Here is a 15,058-nt window from a genome sequence, read left to right as displayed (position 1 = left end):
ATTGGCAGAGCTTACAGACGTCTTATGTTTTGTTTTTTTACTTATTATTTTTAACTTGTTAAATTTGTTGTTCGCACACCTAAGATGAACGAAGCTACATTTAATAGAGCTGCTAAGATATCACTGCCTTTGTCTTTAAATATATTATTCAGCATTTTATTCAGCATTTAATGGTAACTATGTAATTTGATACACTGTGTACATTCATCTACTGATGCCACTGGACACATCTTCGGTGATGTTCCTGGATCTTTCAACATCATACACCCTCCTCCAGGTGACCCAGCGGGGCCTGATCAGACCCTGGCTTGTGTCCAGTTGGCTAGCTACGATGACTCCATTGCTCTCCTCTTTTGAGCCAAAGCTATCTTGAGGCCCTCTGTCGCATTGGTACACACACAGCCTGTGATATTTTTTCCTTTTCCGTGCTGTTTTTCAGTTTTCCCTCTAGCAATAACAGCATTTAAAATGGGGTTTAAATTATTTGCACTGCAACATCAAAGTTTACATTTGATTTAAAAAAAAAAGTATCCCCTTTATCCACATTTTGTGGTGCGAAAAAAAAACACCGAAATGCATTTATTATGTGTATTAGGTCTATGCAAATATTCTATAACAGAAAGGTAATTTTACAAACCTTCAAATAGTCGAAATCAAGCTTGTGTGATTGTTCATCCCTTTGTTCAACTGTACGCAATTACCTTACTGACAAAAATCTGTGAAACTTCCCATTGTGTGTTTCTCAGATTTAAAGTGATCATCTTGAAGATTTCAGTTGTGTTCTTTGGCGACACACCGGAGACAACCAGTTTATAAATGCAATACTGAAAATACAATCCATCAATGGGCCATAGGCTCAATCACCAATGGGTTAACTCAGTTGGCGTTTATTTATTTACATGAAAATCTTTGAGATTATCACTTGAAACTTTTGGTTGTAGTGACATGCTTTAAACCAGGGGTGTCAAACATGCGGCCCGGAGGCCAGATCCGGCCCCCCAAAGGGTCCAATGCCCAAAGGATGCCTTTGCAAAGTGTGAATATTGCACTGAGAAGTCCTTCAATCCAATGTGATGCACTTGTTAAGGCTAAGAGGTAGCAGGTTTCAGGAGCAAGTTAAATATTAAGTCGCCTATTCATGTTATCTGTATTAATCACTAAATAGTCAGCTATTTTCCTTACGTTTGCTTGACTATAGAGAATTGCACAGGTGGGTAAACTATCCAAGGTGAGTAGTTTGTTTACCCACCTTGTTTGCCCTCATTGATTGATACAGTTGATCTGAATAGGTGAGTAAACTATCTGTCTCATTTCAAAGGGGTGGGTAAATTGTTTACTTGCGTTGACCCTCCACTACACCCCTGATTGTAATGCACAGTACAGACAGTCGACAATGTGCTTGATGGTATCTGAGATAACCCTAGGTGTTGTAGGGTTGTGCCTGTAATTCTTTACACTTAGATAAGCAGGAACCTTTTGAGGTTTTGTCATTTATAAGTTCTTGATTATTGATTTTAATTGTCTGGCCCACTTGACACCAAATTGGGTCGCATGTGGCCCGTGGACTAAAATGAGTTTGACACCCCTGCTTTACACAGTGTTTGTCAGAATTGTTCCAGTTAAGCTTTTCATGCCAACAAATCGGGTGTCTTCTATATATCTCAGTGAGATTTCAGGGTGTAGGTTGGGTGGACTGTTGAATACTCAAGCACATTGTGATTGACTTGTGGATGGCATTGAAGTCCACATCCTGACATGTGAACAAAATAAATAAATACCGTCTGACAACTGATGTGATTTTTTCTTGTCCCTGTCCCAAACGATTCCCATGGTGTCAAATCAAATGTAAGAAGAATAAGTCATTTTAAAAATCATCACACCCAGGTGAGAAGTAAGCAGTGCAGACATCATCAGGCTATCAGTGTGTCTGTCATAAATCACTGGTGAGTCCGTTATAGAAGCAAGCAGCTGCACCACTAAATATACAAATACAGTACAAGTTGTCCATCCATATGTCTAATGGTGGCATCCCACCATGGGTGATATACATTGTTAGAAAAATTGTTTTTTGTTGATTATAGAGAGGGGCCAAGTATTCATTTTGTAAAATTTTGTAAAAAGTAGCACAGAGGGGTGATTATCAACATGCGGCACAAAAGTAATAATCGTGCTACTACAATAAGGTGACACACAATTGCTTGAGTGACATCACTATGACAAGAAATCGGCTCCAGCCAGATAAACTATAATTGCTGTCCTGTATTTAAAATGCTGGGCAAATCTTCAATTAGACTTAACAATTCATAGTGTGCAAAAGGACTGTATAAGTGCCGCTGTGCTTTTTATAGATGTTGCCGTCTGCTTGACTGCACCGCAGTGCGCTAGTTTTTTATTCCTAGGTGAAACGCGGGATGACCACGCCCCGAACTAATTTGATTGGTCGCAGCCACTGCTTCTTCCTGAAAACGTGCAGCAAATAAAGAAAATATATGTTTAAGATTAGGGTTAGGGTTAACCTCGCGTCACCAGGCTCTTCTCGGCGAGAAAGAGCCTGGCTCCCGCCCACAATTGATTTTGTCACCCTACTGGTTCCCGCCTAGAGCCCGCCCTAGACCGGATGGCAGCGTTTCTAGCTCGTCAACTTTCACGTTAACTTGACAATTTGACCCAAGTATCAGAATCCTCTTTCACCGTTTTGACCGGTGTGTCAGGCGGTGGTGGCGGAGATGCCATATTGCATAAACGTTTTGTTTTATGTAACGCTAGCTTTGTTTTGATCAGACTCTAGTTTAGGTAACATCACCGCGTCAAGCTAACGGCAACAAAGACGTTGTTAGGCGCATTGCCATCCGGTGTTAATTCTGGGTCCGGGGTTTACGCCCCCATGACAAAAAGCGGGGTGGAAGGTGCCCAGACTAGTTAGGGTGGAGGGAAGTTCAGGGTAGATTGTGCCGCAGCTCGTAGGTTAATGGGTAAGGTACTTGCCTTCCAATCTGGCCGCTGGGGTTCGTTTCCCAGTCAAAGCTGATTTATTAGTAACTTTGAAAACCCTTAGGCCTTGGCCTATCTATTCGCACAATCTCTACGCTGAATTTCCCTCCCCCTAACCCTAATCTTAAACATTATTTGTTTTACTTGCTGCACGTTTTCAGGAAGAAGCAGTGGCTGCGACCAATCAAATTAGTTCAGGGCGTGGTCATCACCCATGGACATAAGAGGTTCATCTCAGTGGTTTCTAGGAACACTCGCCTGCAGCGCAGCTAAACGCCACTCGCTCAATGCGCAGGCGCAGCCGCTTCCTGTTGGCAAGTCACAAAAATGGCGAACGTGGTGCTGGAGTTCAAGGCATCTGCCGGTGACTCGGAGCCACAGAGTCGTCCTGTGTTGATACTCGGACAGCAGAGCAACCTGCAGCAAGTCAACTGGAGCCAAATCAAGGGGAAGCTGCAACCAGGCATTAGCAGAGAGGTATTGTTATGGATTATTATGCATGATCTCTTGGGTGATGATAGCTAACGTTAGCGCTTGGCTAACCCTAGCTTGCGTAAAGCCAAAACCAAATCGAGCCCCAATTACATCACATAAGGCTGTTGGTTGTTATCAGTGGTGGAAGATGTAAATGACGAATGCTATTCGTTCATGTCAAACAAAATGCTCTCATCTCAAGTTTACTTGGTAAATTTTGGCAAATTAAGTTGGATTTTATTTTATTTATTTATTTTAATTTGTTTCTAATAAGTAACATGTAATTCTAGGTATACAATTAGTGTATCCCAAAAGCCACATGGCCACAATGAAATTATGTCCTTCCATATGAAGTAGAAAACTCACTCAATAATCAGAGTCAAAGGGTTACTTAGGGTTTCCCTAATCATTATGAGGTAATCGTGTTGTAATCGTGTAGGCCTATTCGGTTTATCCTGAGTAGCTCCAGCTCAGTGATGGAGCAGGTTCGATTCTCCATTGGATCAGCCACACAAGTCAGTGCAACCATGATATATTGTAAGGCAGCCAGCCAGGGTGTTGGGAGTTCCTTGTGCAAAGTCCTGAGAGGTTGTTGTGCAAGACAGTCTCTATAAGGGAGACTTGATTTGGTGTTGTAAGGTCGAAACAGAGTAGGCTGTAGCGGCAGCCTATCGCCTTCCAAGGATTATGTTCCTCTAGTCTAGCCTACGCCCTCCTGTAATGTGGTGTTAATGGGTTTCCCGAGTGGTAACCGGACTTTGCCAGACTGAAGCTGTATATTTAGAAATCAGATGGGTAATTCTGAAGGCCACTCCCACGATGGCTAATTTTCATCTAGTAGACTAAAAAAAAAAGGTTAATTCTCTAGTTAATCGTTGTTAGCACACGCGCACACACACACACACACACACACACAGACACACACACACACACACACACACACACACACACACACACACACACACACACACACACACACACACACACACACACACACACTTACTTTACCTGATGACACCCCAAGTTCCTGGCTTCCAGAGACAGTTGTTCGTGTTTACTGGCCTGTCCTCTGCCATAATATTGAGTGTGCATTGTCCTTGATTGTAGGCAATTTAAGGTTGGGGCTGATAAGGTGTGTACCTTCTCCTTTATCTTGTTAATCAACTACAGCCTACTTGTCAAATGTATTGGGCTATATCATAATAACGTAATAATAATACAAATCACAATCGAGCATACATTTACACTACTGAGTAATCCAGTCATACAATGACAATGTATCACTGTTGGCCATTATTCACAATCACAGACTAATATCAATATCATCTTTTATATAAATGAGATGGGATATCCTTTCTGTACATCTGCCATGGACTTAATGCAAGTATATTCAGCAGCACCAATCATTTCTGATATGTATAACTGCATTGACACCATTTTAAGGACAGTTCATATCAAAGAGAGAGATTTCCTTTAATTAAAACTGACTACAGAGTCACATGTCAAGGGATTGTGGCCTTTTCAGTAACTCAAGTCAAGGTTTGAATTAGGATATATCTTCTTCTTCTTTGGTGTTTAACGGTGGTTGCTAGGTTATATTCCATCTGTATTCTGCTGGTTGTGCTTTAATCTATTCTACACAAATGCCACGCCTAAGTGCACATCTGGCTGGAGGCTCAGCTGCTTCTCTCACTTAAAGGAGAATTTCACCGAAAAACAATGGTGCAATGCAATAAATATTTTGCACATGATCTCACACATATCCAACAACTAAACAGTTTTGCAGACATTCATTTAGTTTGACAGTTATGAAGAGTTGATTTGAGTTAAGTTGTGGCCCACTGATGTCATTTTACGCATTAATGACTGGTCCACAACTGAACTGATCTCAAATCAACTCTCCATAACTGTCAAACTAAACGAATGCCTGCAAAACGGTTTGCAGTTTTGGGATATTTGTGAGATCATGTGCAAAAATAAATCAGCAATGTTTTTCAGTGAAGTTCTCCTTTTAAACTAAATTATGTGAACATCTGTATTCACTTAAAAAAAACGAATGTAAAATGTTTTGTCGTCTCTCGCCTTGTCTCAGGTGTGGCAGGCGGCTCTCAGCGCTCTGAACCCAAACCCCACAGACACCTGTCCTCTGTACCTGAACCATGCAGCAGTGGCGGCGCTCCCTCCACGGGTCAGCAGACACAACAGCCCCTCCTCTGCCAACTTTGTCTCCCGACTGGTCCGCACCTCTTTGCCTGGAGGGAACAATCGCTGCATCTTGGTCAGTGTCTTTACCAGGATTTCATCTCTTCTTTTCACTTTTTATGTGATAACTTCTATTGGTCCCAGACAGTTCAGGGGGGGATTAGGCTCACCTCCTCCAGAGAGGACAGAGAGCCGTGTTAGCTGGTATTTCTGCAGGGATACCCTCCCTCGGTGACTTGCTCAAGATCGCTTTGTTGAATCTGGCTTGAATCTGGGTCGTCCAGTTGAGGACAGTTTCTCCAACCTCTAAAACGTTGAGAGGTTGACACTAGAGCTGCAACGATTAGTCGATGTACAGAAAAATGAATTGACAGCAATTTTGATGATCAATTAGTTGTTTTAAGTTAAAGCAGCTACGAGCAAGATCTTCGATTATTAAACGGTCTAAATTTAATATCGATGCCTCGCATCTTACCTCTAATATTAGACGAGACCAACGCAGAGTAGTCTCGCTTGAAAGCAGAGTGAATCGGCGAGTGTTGTCTTGATGATTTTTGATGATTAGTCTGTCTGCGGGCCGGTGTCATCAGGAAGTGAAATGAAACGGTTTGCGAAACGGTTTACGGCCGTAGCAACAGACCCAAAACAGCTGCCCTCCTACTTTCTGCTCTCGCGAACATCTCTCGTTATATTCTAACAGTTTGTTTGAAAGTAATTTAGTAATTTAGTAATTTTGTGGTGCCGCAAACCGTTTCATAATATTAGAGGTAAGATGTGAGGCATCGATATTAAATTTAGACTGTTTAATAACAATCGAAAATCTTGCTCGTAGCTGCTTTAAAAAGAAAAAGAAAAAAGTAAAAAATTATCTGATTCCAGCTTCTTTCTGGTTTCTTTACGCCTCTATGACAGCAAACTGAATATCTTTGGGTTGTGGTCGAAACAAGACATTTGAGGACATCAGATGGGAAATACTGATTGACATTTTTCACCATTTTATAGAGCAAACAAGTCACCGATTAATCGAGGAAATAATCGACAGATTAATCAATAATGAAAAAAATCGTAAGTTGCAGTCCTAGTTGACACGGGTGTTTCTTTCCTCTGCAGATGGTGTGCGAGCGTTCCGATGTTTTCGCGTCCTCCTGTGCCATCGCCCGGGCCTTCCCCATCTTCTCCCGCCGCTCGGCATCCTCACGCAGGGCTGAGAAGAAGCAGGTCACTGTCGAGTTTGTGATCGTCGGCCAGGAGAGCAGCCCTCTGGATCTCACAGAGCTCCAGGTACTGCTCACTAGTTACTCATAGAGCTCCAGGTACTGCTCACTAGTTAGTCACAGAGCTCCAGGTACTCCTCTCTAGTTACTCACAGAGCTCCAGGTACTGCTCACTAGTTACTCACAGAGCTTCAGGTGCTGCTCATGAGTTAGTCACAGAGCTCGAGATACTGCTCACTAGTTACTCATAGAGCTCCGGGTACTGCTCACTAGTTACTCATAGAGCTTGAGATACTGCTCACTAGTTACTCATAGAGCTCCAGGTACTGCTCACTAGTTACACTCAGAGCTTCAGGTGCTGCTCATGAGTTACTCACAGAGCTCGAGATACTGCTCACTAGTTACACTCAGAGCTCCAGGTACTGCTCACTAGTTACTCATAGAGCTCCAGGTACTGCTCACTAGTTAGTCGCAGAGCTCCAGGTACTGCTCACTAGTTACTCACAGAGCTTCAGGTACTGCTCACTAGTTACTCACAGAGCTCCAGGTACTCCTCACTAGTTACTCACAGAGCTTCAGGTACTGCTCACTAGTTACTCACAGAGCTTCAGGTACTGCTCACTAGTTACTCACAGAGCTCCAGGTACTGCTCACTAGTTTTACACACTTTCACAGAGCAAATGAGATATTGTTATCAGTTAGTTTAGTCCCTGGTTCTGTTCAGTGTCTTTCCAGCGCTGCAGATGGTGTGAGGCTGGCAGCTCGCATCGTGGACACGCCATGCAACGAGATGAACACAGATCACTTCTTAGATGTAAGTCAAACAGATAGTGGAACATTTCTAATCCTTCCGAAAAGGTACCAAAGAGTCTTGATGATTGTTCTTTGTCACTGACACGTCATCCATCTTTGTTTGACAGGAGATCAAGGCTGTGGGCACTGAACTGGGAATTACCCCAGTGATCATTCGTGGAGAGGAACTGAAACAAAAAGGCTTTGGAGGTACGATGTCAGTAGATGTATGCAGGGTTTTTCCTGCATTGCAAAATCTAGGGCAGTCTGCCCAAATGTAATTTTGAGCCACCAGGGAAAATTGTCAAAATGTAATTTAAAGTTGGCTTGGAAATTGCATTCAAAGAGTATGTATATAGCGTTTTAATTGCCTTTAATCTAACAGATGATGTATGTGCAAATTACCTTTATTGGTAGTATCAATGCTGCATCTGTTCACTCGGACTTTATGCTGTCAGGTATTTATGGAGTTGGCCAGGCGGCAGTGAATCCCCCTGCTCTAGCAGTCTTGAGCCATACACCAGGTGGCGCTACCCAAACCATTGCATGGGTGGGCAAGGGCATCGTGTACGACACTGGAGGCCTCAGCATCAAGGGAAAGGTAGGAATATGAGCCGTTACTATGCTTTTTCCTTATACACCCTTTTCACAGGAGCCGTTTTGTGTCTCAAAGCAGGGTAAACACAGGTGTAAGCAATAGCATTAATGAGGGCCCTGGCACTGGAACACCTAAATCGAATGGAAGTCGGAAACCATTAATGTTTTAGGTCTACGCGTGTGTTTACCCTGCTTTGAGACAGCGATTTATGAAACGCTCAATTGTACAATCTATGTCATGGTTCCCAGAGAATGTCAATGTGCTAATCATCCACTTCAGCCGCAGTTTCTATATATTGATCACATCTGGATAAATATATATCGCACTGTGCTGTGTATGGATCACTGGGTCACTGCTAAATCTATGATGGGAGTTCTAGTCAAATGAATTTGTCACGTCACGCGAAGTCTTCGATATCTTTTTCTAGACCTCAATGCCGGGGATGAAGAGAGACTGCGGCGGAGCTGCTGCCATTTTGGGAGCTTTCAAAGCCACTATTAAACAGGTGAGGCGACTCTATGGATGGTCTAACCCACAGCAGGTGTACTGCTGTTAGTTGCGATGGCTATCATTTTAACCGTAGGTTTTTTCCCCTCCATCAAACCTTTTTGAGAAAGTCGGTCTGCTCCTCTCTTTGCTTCAGGGCTTCAAGGACAATCTCCATGCAGTGTTCTGCCTGGCAGAGAATGCTGTTGGGCCCACTGCCACACGCCCCGATGACATCCACACTCTCTACTCTGGAAAGTGAGAATCTTTTCAATAATAATGTGGCATTCCCTTCTGCCCACTTGATGCTCAGCTTTCCTGATTTGACCGGAAGTGTTTTCTTGCTGCCGTTACTTCCCATTCCCGTCAACTGGAATGAGTCTGCACTGTGTTGAGCCTTAAAGGAACACTCCGCCCATTTTCAACCAGCTTTGTATCATTAGAACATCAGTAGTATATCAGAAAACTGTAAACGGTTTTGAAGTCTGTCATTTAATTTGACAGTTATTGAGTGTTAAAGTGTGGACCAGTGACATCACTGGTCCACACTAACTCAAATTAATAACTCATTAACTCAAATCAACTCTCAATAACTGTCAAACTAGATGAATGATGAATAGTTTGACAGTTATTGAGAGTTGATTTGAGTTAATGAGTTATTAATTTGAGTTAGTGTGGACCAGTGATGTCACTGGTCCACACTTTAACACTCAATAACTGTCAAATTAAATGACAGACTTCAAAACAGTTTACAGTTTTCTGATATACTACTGATGTTCTAATGATACAAAGCTGGTTGAAAATGGGCAGAGTGTTCCTTTAACATGCAACGCCACTTTCTCACATGCTGCTGTTTCTGCTTTGTCATCTATGATAGGTGTTATTACTGCATACGCTGGCTTTATTGCACACATAGTTACAATACAAACAATTTTCCATAATGGAAGGACTAGATTTGAATAGAGCAACATGGTACAACATGTCTTTTTCTTTCTTTCTTTCTTTCTTAAAATTGTATTCATGACAAACACTTTTTCGTCCGTTTCATCCCCAAGGACGGTGGAAATCAACAACACTGATGCAGAGGGCAGGCTGGTGTTATCTGATGGAGTGGTGTATGCCAACAAAGACCTGTCAGCTGACATTATTCTAGATATGGCCACACTGACGGGGGCACAGGTGGGTGACTGCTCCTTGTGTGTGTTGCTGACCCGCTACATTCAGTGTGTGGTCTTGAAAATGGTCAACCTCCATCTTGATTTAACATGAGACCTGGTAAGAAAGCAGACCAACGTTGAACAGCGAATTCATTACCGTGCAAATCAGGGTGGCGGGTGAAGCCAGCATGCAGGACAAACCAACAGACTGCAATTAGATTAAATGGCAAAATCAAGCTAACAAAGCACGTGCAAGCAGCCAAACATATTTGATATTTGAGTTTATCCAATATTTTCCATGTGATAGTGTAAAGGTGCTTCAAAGGGTCTTCTGTTATGCATAAAAACAAACAGCAGTGTTGTGAATTTGTGTAGATTAATTTAATTAGATTTTGATGGGATTTTAATTTTAATTTTATTCCTCTAGAGGAATCGGATGAAGGTCTTACGACCGAAATGCTGTTCTTTTTCTTTGACATAAACTTTTAATTGCATGTGGAGACAGTGTGCGGGAGTTTATTCTTGTACTGTGTCGGTTTTTGCCCTTCTCCGACGCACCTGTTGAGCCTAGGTGTGCGAAAGCTTTTTTCCTTACATTTTAATTTTATAAAAATTCATAAAGAGGAAAACCGATTGCACTAAAGATGACTGGGCTGCCGGCAGCTTGATTTTAATTTATATTTTGCACAATAATATATTAGAGACCATTTTTAGAATATTTCTCACTAACTGAAGCGTGTTTTGTCTAGGGGATCTCCACAGGGAAATACCATGCAGCTGTGATGACCAACAGCGAGGAGTGGGAGGCTGCGTGCATGCGTGCCGGCCGCAGCAGCGGAGACCTGGCCCACCCCCTGGTCTACTGCCCCGAGCTGCACTTCAGCGAGTTCACCTCTGCTGTGGCCGACATGAAGAACTCTGTGGCAGTAAGTGGCATGCTCAAAAAGTCGGATGGTATAAACAAGACATGACGGTTGGAATTTTGACTTATTTCAGACATGTGAAACCGCTTTGAAGAACCAGCCTAAAAATGGAATTGCAGTGAAATGGGCATAGCGGACACCTGGTTTTCAGACATCATTTTGGAACTCATAGCTCCTGCACCTGTTTACTCTGTCATCACATGCACATTGTATTTGGTTCAGTAAACCTCAGGCGTTGTTTAAATCCCGGTTTGATTACTACATTTCATATGATTTTAGGTATGTATTAATTTCTAAAATGGTATTATTAATTTATAGTCTAAACCATGGGACTTTGGCTAGTATTAGATCCAATTTGGGTTTTGTGAGAAGACTATAACTTGTGGCCAGACAGACCCTCAGTATTCCGTTTGCCATACTTCCATTACATGTCATTTTTTGTAAATAAAAAGCATCTCTCACTATCCAACTTATATTTCATGAGGAAGTAGTATTTGGTGACTGCTGTTTATTATGTGATTTGGGATGTTGTTGAGGTTTGTCATGCTGGTCTTGTGTTGGACAGGACCGGGAGAATGCCCAGAGCTCGTGCGCTGGCCTCTTCATTGGCTCCCACTTGGGCTTCGACTGGCCCGGTGTCTGGGTCCACGTGGACATCGCCTCCCCTGTCCATGCTGTGAGTGCCTCGCTCTTTGATGTGCAGGTCCATGCTATCTGTTGGCTCCCTGGTTTTGTGCCGGTGTCCTTTGGTTGGCGAAGTGGCAAATCCCTCCCACCAGCCCCCGCACCGCCCCACCCACCGGAATTAATGTAATACTAAATCGATTCAGATTCTAAATGAAAATCGACACAAAAATGTACGTTTTACCCTGGTTGGCAGTCAACAGTGAGCCATGAATTTCTCCCTCCCTACTTGTGAAATGGATCAGACCGAGGCAGTCATTTAAATGTTTCCAGAGTTTGGAGTCGACTCCAATTCTGTTAATCAGAATCAATTCTCAGAATCAGTGTGATAGAATTGAGAATCAACTCTTTTGGAGTCGACTCTCATCCCTAAATAGTGCAGAGTGTCAACATAAATCGGGGGGGGGGGGGGGGGGGGGGTTGCAATTTTGGCATCATAGGTTGTTGTCTTCAATATAAAGTTGCTATTGTGCATCATTACGTACTACAGAGAACATGGTGATACAGAGTTCAGTATCTCCAGAAATGTGAATTTCATTTTTAAACTGCCTGCATCATCTCTATGCGGTACCACAGTGCTAGTGTCTCTGGTGAGGAAATTACCAAACTCTGTTGGTCACACCATACTGTGAACACACCCTGAACTTGCTCTTCTGCCTCGGTCCAGGAAAATGGAAGTATGAAAATGAATAACAACATTTACTGCATATCTTCACTCTTTCTGGTGTCACTGTATTTTCTCAAAGATTATTAACCTCTTGCATGGCACCGTAACCCTGGCATTACGTTTCTGATTTTTTGCTGTTCATCTGTCATTTATGTGATTGATTAGGTAGTTAATTCTGAACAATACTGTTCATGCTACATACTAAATTAACTGGCTGAATCTTCCTTTTTCTGATCAGATCAACAGAGCAGAAGTTATAGCTGTCTTTGTACAAAGACAAAGACAACATTTCAGATTATTTGGCTTTTTCAAATGGCTTTTTACAATGGCTTTTTGGAAATCCGCCTAGGTATCTCCCTACAAAAACCACTGCCAAATACTCATGTTTTGGTATTTTTTCATCTTCTTTGAGTTGGGATGTGGTAAGGCCTGTGGCTATGTCTCCATTGGGTTTCTAGCCATAAATACAACAACCACAGGTAACTGTTTACACTCTAAAAGTGTTTTTTATTCTAGGCGAAAATCAACCACTGTGTTTGAGCTGGTGTTACTCAGGGTCAGTTACACATAGAGTCATTCTGACACTTGGAACAGAAACTTCAAAGTCTTACCTTTCAGAAAAGGTCAGGCAGTTGTCTGTAACCCTAGCGGTTCAGCCACAGTAAGCATTTTAGTTTGGGTATGTCGTTTTCACCATTTTCTTCAGAAATAGGTGGCTTTAGAAGAGGGAGACTCCTTTTCCCCCCTTTAAAAAAAAATTGTAATATGATCACATTGTTGAAAATCTCAAAAACTGGGTTTCAGCCATAGACTGTATAGGTTTCAGCCCAAACAAGACCTTAGGTTTCATGTTAAAGGAACAGTTCACTCAAAAATTAAAATGCTGTCGTCATCTCCTCCCCTCATGCCAGTTGGAACACAGGAGACGTTTGTCCATATAACACACAGGGAGGTTGAGCACAACTCGAGAAGATTGTAATGGAAAGGGGGCTAATGTGTTAAGGTTGTGACACTTTGCATTGGCACCTGACTCTTTCTTTCTGTTCAGGGGGAGCGCGCCACAGGCTTCGGTGTTGCTTTGCTCATGGCTCTGTTCGGTCAGGCGTCCGACGACGCCATGCTCAACCACGTGTCTCCTCTGGGTGTGGCGGGTGCCATCTCAGGAGACCAGATGGAGCGGGACTGCAAAAGGAGAAGACTGATCTAGAGCAAGTGTGGTCTGACGTCTCTATCGTAACTGCCACCAGACACCGTCACCCTTAAAGCAAGTCCTCGTCCATTAGGACGAAAGAGAGTATGCAGACTTTTGTTTCAGTCCCTGTTTGAAACTGTGTGTAATGAAATTTGACTTCAGTGAATAAACCGGATAATCGAACATTTAAAAAGTAATTGGAGCGGTAAATCAAATGTGTTACCATTGTGATGAGAAACTACAAGCCCCTATTGGTCCACATGACTTTGTACTTACTGCACTGATCACCTTGTATTTCCACTCTTCAGTTGCTCTTGATGATGTATTGATTATAAAATCTTAAAAGAGCAGGTGGCTTTTCTTGATTGGATTCATTCAGGTTTTGCTAATTGGCCAATCGTGCATGTATATTCAAATATTGATTTGATTGTTAAGTGTTACAAACTCAATAGATGTGAGGCAAACTCAGTCTTAGATGTGCAGACAGCTGTTCCACTGATCACATACTTGCAATCTCGGACCTTGTGGGAAGTAATGGCTCAGTGAAGCTTGTTTAGTTCAGCACCACTGTGCACTTTGTATTCATTGTGCAGTAGGACTGTGGACTGACCATAATGATGCAGAGAGTGATCTCTGAACCAAACTGGGTACCTCGGAACTGCTTAGAACGAGGCAGTGCGTAATACTGTTTGTAGCGGTTTCATAACGGTGCCTGGTTCTTAACTAGCAATGTCTTAATATGTTTTTGTCGGCACAAAGTACTCTTAAGATACATTGTCTGCAATCCTGTTTGTTCAGGCTGGGCACATAAAAAAAAAAAAAATCCAACTCAAATCTGACCCACCACCTATGTGACAATCGATTTTCCCTTCAATAAAGGTAGTGCCATCTGACCTTGGTGTGCTTGTGAATTAAAACACTCCAAAAGTCAAGATGTCCTTTTCTGTCAAAATGTTGGTTTTATGCTTCATTCCCGTTGCATTAGCAGCATGGATATTCTGTTACCTTTGTCAAGACACTCCAGCACTCGTGCTTTATTCTTTTCCCCACCTCTTGTCAGTGATTGACCATTGTGAAATAATCCTCTTGTTATTCTTATTCGTTGATGTTGTCGTTGACTCTGGCCTTTTTGGGTTTCAAATAATGCAGTGATTATGAGATCAAAGTCCAGGGCAGGTGTAATATACAGTAGATGCCATTCTGAGGCTTTGAGATGTTTGAAAGACTTTATGCTGACTAAGAGCTGTATGGATACGGGTTTTCACATTCAGCAGATTTCATAGTGATAAGGACACACACTTATGACTCAGTGGACTTTGCATCAAGTGGCATTTTGGGTGGATATATGAAGAGAAAATATGTAATCCCTCAAATGAACTTTCTGTTATGGACATTAATTAAACTTAATGTCCATAATTTACACCAGTGGTTCTCAAATTTTGTCACGTCAAGGACCCCTAAACGGACACAAATTGGACCATGGACCCCCATCTGATCAGATTTTAGCTTTTGTGACGACCCACCCCAGATAGCAATGACACCTTGGCACAACGTTGGCAATATGTCGGCATTGGTCGGCAGCTGAAAATGTAGTTGGGCCAACGTTGGCTCGATGAGCTGTATAAATGGTTGGGCATACATGGTTGGGCCGAGGGTGGCTCGATAAGCTGTATAAATG

At 42.5% G+C, this 15,058-nt stretch overlaps 1 protein-coding gene across 1 annotated transcript; it reads left to right on the top strand.

The window, feature by feature from the left end:
* Positions 1 to 3,260: 3,260 nt before the first annotated feature.
* On the top strand, positions 3,261 to 14,224 carry npepl1 (aminopeptidase like 1). The gene is made up of 12 exons (XM_083661756.1): positions 3,261 to 3,468; positions 5,558 to 5,743; positions 6,778 to 6,948; positions 7,606 to 7,695; positions 7,802 to 7,883; positions 8,132 to 8,274; positions 8,699 to 8,776; positions 8,915 to 9,015; positions 9,813 to 9,936; positions 10,664 to 10,840; positions 11,403 to 11,513; positions 13,237 to 14,224. Exons 1-12 carry the CDS (start codon positions 3,319 to 3,321, stop codon positions 13,393 to 13,395), a joined length of 1,572 nt encoding a protein of 523 aa, XP_083517882.1. The 5' UTR covers positions 3,261 to 3,318; the 3' UTR covers positions 13,396 to 14,224.
* Positions 14,225 to 15,058: the final 834 nt, after the last annotated feature.

The sequence above is a fragment of the Poromitra crassiceps genome (genome assembly GCF_964638095.1).
Source record: "Poromitra crassiceps genome assembly, chromosome: 27".
Taxonomy (NCBI): domain Eukaryota; kingdom Metazoa; phylum Chordata; class Actinopteri; order Beryciformes; family Melamphaidae; genus Poromitra; species Poromitra crassiceps.
This window is presented reverse-complemented; position numbering and strand designations above follow the sequence as displayed.